Source organism: Geospiza fortis, unplaced genomic scaffold, assembly GCF_000277835.1.
Source record: "Geospiza fortis unplaced genomic scaffold, GeoFor_1.0 scaffold190, whole genome shotgun sequence".
NCBI classification, from domain to species: Eukaryota; Metazoa; Chordata; class Aves; order Passeriformes; family Thraupidae; genus Geospiza; species Geospiza fortis.
In genome coordinates this window covers 2,507,187-2,515,416 of record NW_005054328.1, presented here as the reverse complement: position 1 = coordinate 2,515,416, position 8,230 = coordinate 2,507,187, and the positions used below count along the sequence as shown (strand labels likewise).

The 8,230-nt window shown below is 34.0% G+C and overlaps 1 protein-coding gene across 1 annotated transcript in view; it reads right to left on the bottom strand.

Annotated features, from left to right (window-relative positions):
• The window catches only part of MEI4 (meiotic double-stranded break formation protein 4), a 70,001-nt gene that overhangs the window by 34,830 nt on the left and 26,941 nt on the right, over positions 1–8,230 (bottom strand). The window contains exon 4 of the mRNA XM_031057188.1: positions 3,274–3,405. Coding sequence (XP_030913048.1) covers positions 3,274–3,405 — 132 coding nt within the window. The remainder of the gene's footprint in view (positions 1–3,273; positions 3,406–8,230) is intronic.

The window sequence follows — 8,230 nt, the reverse complement described above, 5'->3', positions numbered from 1 at the left end:
TTAGAAATGAGCAGTAAATCCAGTAAACCACTATGTGCTTTCCATTTCTGGCCTTCTGTTTTTGAAAGTTATCATAAAGGCAAATCTGCTATCATGAGAGGAGCTCAACATTTGAAAATTAATCCATCTTCCACAGTATCTGAAATCTTTGATTCAGAAATCTCAGTATCTTACACCTCTATCTGTTCTGCATTGGAAATCCAATTGGGGATCAGAACATTTCTATTTCATAGTAACTTAAGGTTCAATTACAGTATTCTTATAAATTTTATTTATGAAGCATGAAAGCTTCCTATTATACATAAAACTCAAAAGACCATATACAACATCTGTAAAAATAAAAGAGATCCAACTGAGTTTATATTAATATGCTTTTGCCTAGATTTCAGCATGCTGGTGTCAGCAAAGCACTTAAGGATGGGCTTTACTTTGAGCCCATGATGAAGTATCTAAATGAATTAAAGCAAACTACTAACTTGCTTAAGAGTTTAGTAACATAAAAATCATCTTAACTGTGTGAAAAATCAGGATAACTATACTGTTTTACATGCTCCTTAATTACTTTTAATTTCCATATTAATATGTGGAAATACTGTATACAAAATTTTATGATTCATGTATTTGACATTAATTTGCCTATTGTAAGATTAAAGGATTTAACCAATTAGACAACAATATAAAAATATTTAGAGTTATCCCTGTACTTTTCTCTTGTAGTTTATTAGAAACACTCTCCAATACACAACCTAATTTTTGAATTTGTAAAGCATAGGGCACAAATAGCACTTTGGAACTGTGGGTCATAGACTGATAAGCTTGTTCCAAGAGGACACAGTTACAAACTCTCTATAATCAGTCAGAATTTGACATTAAAATATGTTCAATATTTATCAAAGATGTATACACAAACCTGCAAGGGGTTGAGCTAAGCACACTTCCTACTGAAGACATGATGGAATATAAAGTTGCATATTCTTGAATTCATGCATTTGGCAAACTACTTGGAACTTAGCTCAAGTCTCAATGAGGAAATTAAAACAGAAATGTTGAGCTATCTAGATGATTAATTTAGAAAAATTAAAAGGAATGTTCTTTTTATTCCAAGTCACTGTTGAAAACCATCTTCAATTAAAAAAATATTACTATAAAAAAATAAAACAGAAATTTACTTGGATGAATAAGCTATTTTTTTCAATTTCTGTTTTCCATCAAATGTTCAAAAGTTAATTGCAAACTAACCTGGATACATGCCTTAGATAATTTTTTATTTCTCTTATGTGCCAACAACAATAAAACTAACAATGAAGCAAAAAAAACCTCATGTATTTCCACACCTCTAATCATAACTAAAATTAAGAATCTCTAATTTGATTGTTTTAAATGGGAGATACTCTTTGCAATTAACAGTGGTTTTGCTTAAGTAACAAAACACAATTAGAATACATGTCAGCTAATGAAGTTTGATTGTACAAGTATTATCTTCCTCCAAACTCTAATTTAAGTATTTATGAAGAGTTTTTGTTTTAAAGCTGGGGGTTTTATTTCAAATTGATGCTGTATCATTAGATGTGATTATAAAACAAGAAAAAATACTTTAATCCTTTTTAGAATCATATCTACCAGAAGTCATGCTACACAAATTCAGAAACATTTGGAAGCTGTTCCATAAATCAGGCCATCAGAATTGAGTCCTATTGTGATCTATTTCCAGAATATTATCACATGCAGAATATATGAGGGTTTTTAAATGAACACAATACATCTATTAGGACTAAGTGCAAGAATGCATGAACTTTAAAAACATGGACTTCATCACAAGCTAAGCAAACCAGAACTTCAGTTACTTGCCCTACATATACTGCAGCTTTTCAAATTCCTACAGTGTCAGCTACAGATTGACAGATGCCCAGCTCCTGAGGCTTCACCAAATATGAAAGCAATAAAAATAATTACAGAATGGCAAGGTTAAGAAGTTCCATAGTAACTAACTCAGCAAAGCACAGTGCTCAGTATGAGCTTGACATCACTGTGGAGAACTGAAAGGTTCTGCGTTGCCACTGGCAAAACTCTGAAAAGAAAGATGACTAATTCTGTTTAACAGGTGAGGTTTAATAATGTTAAAAATGAACAGCTGCTTTAAACTTAAAAAAAACAATTATTGTTTTTAATTACACTCTTCCCTATCCTTACAATTGTCAAAAGTCTGTTGACTTTTGGTTGCCATCAATAAATCTTGTATGCTAACAGTAACCTAAAATAAGGCACAGCTCATTGTCTTATTCTTTCAAAACTGGCATTTTCAGAATATGATTCAAACATACTAGAAATCTGGGTTGGCAATTACATACTCCTTCTCCAGCAGTCCAACTTACTACTACATCATATGCTAGAGAGAAAAAGTTAAGACTGCTTGAGCAACACTTAAGCCTTTTGTTAAATTAGACCACTGCAAAATAAATACATGGTGAATGTTTTTGATATGTATCAATAAATTTATTTTCCACCAAACAAAAAGTTTTTAGGATAGTGTAAAATCAAGTTGCAATCCCAAGTGAAGCTGAACATTTTGCATAAAATACATACCAACACATACAAGTGTATGAAAAATCTATGAAACCCCTATTTAGTGCATATATCTTTTTTTCAAATGCTAAAGGAACATCTAATCTCTCTCTCTTTCCTCTATAGTTTACTGGAAATAATTTAATTTAAGAATAAATTTTACCAAAAGTTCTATTCTCCTACTCATTGTAACAAACTAAATATGATACTATGTGCTGGACAACTTTTGCATCAGGAAAATTAATAATTTGAAATAATAATAACGTGAAACATGACATCTAATTCTGAAATAAAATAAAGCAGCTGACTTTCCAGTTTTACATGAGCTAGAGAGAGAATACCAAAGTTATATTGTCTGTTTAGCTGGATACCAAAGTTTTATTGCCTGCACAGTCAACAATTCATACATTGTACTAAATCTTCTAACTCATTATTTCAAGTATTTTGCAAATTATATAGTATGATCTAAAAACCTCTACAGTCTATTTATTATGCAGTCTGATAATTTTACCTTTCTGTATAGAATTTTCTCTTTATGCCTCTCTTTTTGAATTTGCTGTTTAAGGTAGCTCCTAGCATTTTCTGGGATTATAAATCTGAATATTCTATAGAATTATGATTTTCTTTACATTTTAGGAAACAAATAAATTCAGCCAAAACACGGCCCAACACCACTCTCTGGGCTTTCTTGAAAAGAAAAGATGACAGTACCTGGTGAGCCTGCAACAACTGCTCAGCAAACTGACGGACTCCCGATAGGAGAAGGGATATTAAAGAATTTCTTAGTATGTTGTTCCTTCCTAGCAAACCCAGCATTTGTGATACAGAATGCAGTGCCTGAAACTAAAGAGAAATAACAGTAAATTTAACCTTTCAGAATGCATCTCAGTCTTTTTTTTATCCCAAACGATTACTTTAAGTAGAAATGGGATTTACATATTAAAATGTTAAAGGAAAAAGTCCAATATAAAATTCTATTGATTACAGATATATGAGATCTATGAGAAATTGACATCCATCCTCACAAGAATAACACTACAGGAAACTGTCACAGGAACAAACTCCTCCAAAAATGTGAACTCCCCAGGACCCTGCTTTTCAGGATTAGATGTCATCATACCCATCTACTCACATAGCAAATTGGTGACTACTCTGCACATACAGTTCTTCTGCTTTTCATAGATACACAAATAAATGAACAAATTCTTTGAAATTCAAACATGCGAGCTGAGAGCTGTACTAGGGTGTTGTCAATATAGTTATCAGGAAAAAAACTGATTAAATGCTAACTGCTAGAAGACATACTATGTATCTGTCTGTATTTTCAAATTCAAATAATTCACTTTCATATTGTTCTTTAACAATGCATTTCTCCTGAACCACAAGAGGAGTGATGTAGACTTACATGAGAATTATGTTAGTAATTTTTTGCCACAGTTTCCTCTACTAAAAAAATAATAAAAAAAACCCAACTGTTTTCTTTGTTCCCTAAAATTGATATAAATAGCTATTATGTAATGAAGCATACTTCTCTACAAAGTACACAAGATTTTTCTATATGTAAAATATAGAAGTTATTTCAAAGGAAAAAGAAGACACATTAATTACAATTATTATAACTTGTGTTTTTATATAAATGCGTATCCCCTACAACATTAATATTCAGGAACTCTTTGTAAATGAGTATTTTTGACTGACAAAAGGATATTCTTACACAAATCTGTATGCCTAAGAATAACTATGATGTCTGAACCACTCAAAACAGATTACTGCATCCTACTAACAATCTAGATTATACCTCCAGGCAACTCACATGTGTATACACATGCAGGCAAATATATATCTATATCTATATCTATATCTATATCTATATCTATATCTATATCTATATCTATATCTATATCTATATCTATATATCTATATCTATATATCTATATCTATATACACACATATATATGAATAAAAATACTTGCCTGCCATTTACAAGTTTGCATTGGATGAATGCTGCTGGAAAACTTTTCCAAACACACAAAGGACAGGAAGGTGTTCTAGGAGCAGTCAGCATGATTTTATTTAGGGGAAGCATTTACCTCAACTTTACCATGGTTTTCAACACTGCCTCCTGTAAAATTGTCACTGACCAAATTTTGGGCTAGGTAAGTGGACAGCAAGGTGACTGAAATCTTTTGCTGTAAAACCCATTAATTAGGCAGCTTTGCATTTACAGTTCTTGTTTGACTGCCTGATCAGCAGGTGATGCAATGTCTATTTCCCAGCCTCTTCCAGCTGGTAAAGAGTTGGATCAGCTTGGGTATCATCTGCCCAACATGAGACTGCTATGCACAGTCCAATCCAACTTTAATGAAACTTTGCCCTCAATCACCTCACTTCTGCATGTAATCCCAAAACAAGTATCAAAAGAAGATGATAAAAGAGATAAAAGTCTCAAGTTCAGAACCAAATCTTCATGCAGAGATACAAAGCAAACTCCTCCTATTAAAAAGAATTCATAAATTGTACACATACAGCTTCGAAAACCTGTGTAATTAAAATGATTCATTAACATATACACCAAAGAGTCTATAAACATGAAATATGAATGAAGATGTGATAAAAATAGGTTTCTGAATAATGAAAATTATATGAAGGGATAATGTAATGCATGCACCTACCTATGCTTTGAGGCTATATGAATTAAAATGAGATGTTAATATACTAGAAATATATACCCTTCCAAACAAAACAATGACTCCTCTTTCTAAAAATAAGGTAGAAATTACCATTTTGAAAGCACATTCCACAGTATCTACTAGAAACAAGTTTGCAACACCTGGATAGTTCTGCCTTGACAGCACCCATGTTCCCAAGGCTACAACTGCTTCAACTCAAGGTTTAAAAAATGCTTAAAAATAGCACATTTTTCAGTAAAGTTACCATTCATTTTTATTTCTTTTAATAAATTAGGGAGGGATACAAATTTTACAGTTCTGTATTTTTAGAGCATAATATTGAGTATACTTGCTAATTTGCCCTTGGTGAGCAAGCAAACTAGGCAATCCAGAGCAGTTTTTCAAGGTAACCCCTCCCAAAAATCACAGTAAAACATGAATATTGTGGTTCTTGTTTAAGCTGTCTTCTATTTGCTTACATAATTTTTTGATAGATAGTGAAGTAATGAAATTTTTTGTGCAATTATTAGGGCTAGAAGCTGAGATTTTACTAAAATAGTATCTTTCACAAAATTTCCATATCTTTTATGGTTTGGCAAGAGTTGCCATTTTCTATTTGGAATTTTTGAAGACTAGATAACAAGGGACCTTGAAATTTAAAGACTCAGCCTTTGCTAAGAGAAGTAAGTAAGTATTTTGTATTTTGTAATGATGCCACTCAGGGTACTTGAGATATGACTATCAATGGCACCGAAAAATGCCACTGGTGAATTTATTAATATTTAATAAATATTCTTATTAAATATATCCTTATAATAAAATATTTCCCAGTTACGTATTATAGAAAATAAATTTTAATTATCTTTAATAAATATTAATACTGATTTTTTAAATCCTGCTGATTTATTAAAGAGCACAGCTTTTACATTGTATCTTGGTGCATCTCTTACGTTCCTATAAGAATATTTTACGAAAATAAGAGACAGCAAAGAAGGTTAAAAGAATGCTTATAGACTGTGTGGATTAAATGCACACAGAACAAATAAGCATATAAACAATGCAGCATATAAGCAATGAATCTGCAAATAGCAAACAAATGTAAGACCTTGTTGTACAGCAATGCTCATGTGTTGCTAATTTTACTCTGGAAACATTCAAACAAAAAAATTTAATAGTATATAGTTTCATTAAAGATAAAAGCATATGTTCAACGCTCTAATCTATCCAATGTTAAAAAGAAACAGAAATCTTTTAATCCCTTGGGCTTGTTTAATGTTGTAGATGAAACAAAACCAATGCATTTCAGGAATCCTCAGGTAAAAGCAGTCAGAAAACTGGATTGTAAAAAATATACCATTAGAAACAGGAAGTAATGGAGCCTGGTTCACTGTTCAAGTCCTGCATCACCTCTCCCTAGCCCTCCTCTCACATCCCAGGTTCTACTGTCTTCCCATGTTATTCAGGATGCAAAGCAAGAGAGGGCAATGCTGTGCCAGCAGCTGGGAAGGATGTGTGCATTGTCAACCTGGCTGTTGCCAAAATGAACATATAATGTCAACGTTCAGCTTATCTCAGGCATACTAACTGGGTCTCTCCTTCACCCAGCTTCAGATTTTAAAGCCTACTTGAAGGTATTATTGACCTTTCACTTCTTTCCAAGTGATTTCAAGCTGGCTATCAAAATTTACTTGCAGAGGAAAGGACTGATAACCACAGCAGACAGCACACACACTGTAAGCCCTGTTCCCCAGGAAACAGCATAAAAAACTTAAAAAAATAGTTTTTTAGAACTCATTTATCAGCATGTTAGATTTTATTTAATAGAGGAGATTTAAATTTCTGAGTTTAATTCTTCCTTGAGTTGCATGATTCACTACACCATGCAGCTGTGTCAACTGCATCTTACTTTCTGTTTTTCTGTTTACAGTTTTTGTCCCAACAGCTCTCTTTCCTAATAAACTGACATATTTGGCAATACAGGACGGGCAAATAATTATTGCAGGAATCCTCGAATTGTAAAGTCTTACAAACAAAACCATTTTCATCTTTGATTTTACATTACCCTTGCCCATTTAGTCCGACCTGACTTCCACTCCTAATCATCAATGCCAGTTGAAAACCTCACTTTTATACAGAGAACATTAGCACCCCTTTCCTTATCTTCACGTTGCTTCCTTTGTTAATTGATGCTTCTCATGTATCTCTCTCTTCCTATTTACTTGCCAGCATTTCTTCTACCAGTCTCAAAAATTTATACATATTATTTCAACTCTTTGCTCTCTAGACCACATCTCCAGTCCTTACTCTGCCCTTATGCCTTCACAGAATCATACAATCATGGAATGTAAAGGTTAGAAGGGACCTTAAAGATCATCTGCTGCCAACCCTCTCTGCCATGGGCAGAGATTCTCCCACTAGACCAGGTTGCCCAAGGCCTTATCCAGCCTGACCTTGAACAGTGGCACGCCTGGCACATCCACAACTTCTAAGGGCAACCTGTTTCAGCATCTTACCGCCCTCACAGTAGAGAATTTCTTAATATCTGGGCTGAATTTCCCCTCTTTCATAATCTTGTTCATGCTTTTCTCCACTCTTCTCAACCTAATGTTCTCCAGTAGAACCATCAGTTGGCTCCACTGCTGTGGGCTGTCAGTGTCAGGCTTGTCCCTGGCACTCTGTGGGGTGATATGCAAACATTAGAGCCATGGGGTGCTGGTGAGGATCCTCTGCTGCTGATTCAGAAATGTGCTAGCTGCACTGCAAAACACTTGCAGTCTTAGGGAGATGAGCCAGGGACTCACCTGGGAGTCCCTGGCTCATTCCCTCACAGGGAAACACCAGGAAGGCAAATGTTTCAAAGGAATTCATGGGTGTTCCTCTAGGAAGGTGACACGGTTGACAACTCAGCTGAGGTGCCTTTACACCAATGCACACAGCATGGGCAAAAACTGGAGGAGCTGGAAGCCACTGTGATGCTAGAAAGCTACACTCTTGTTGCC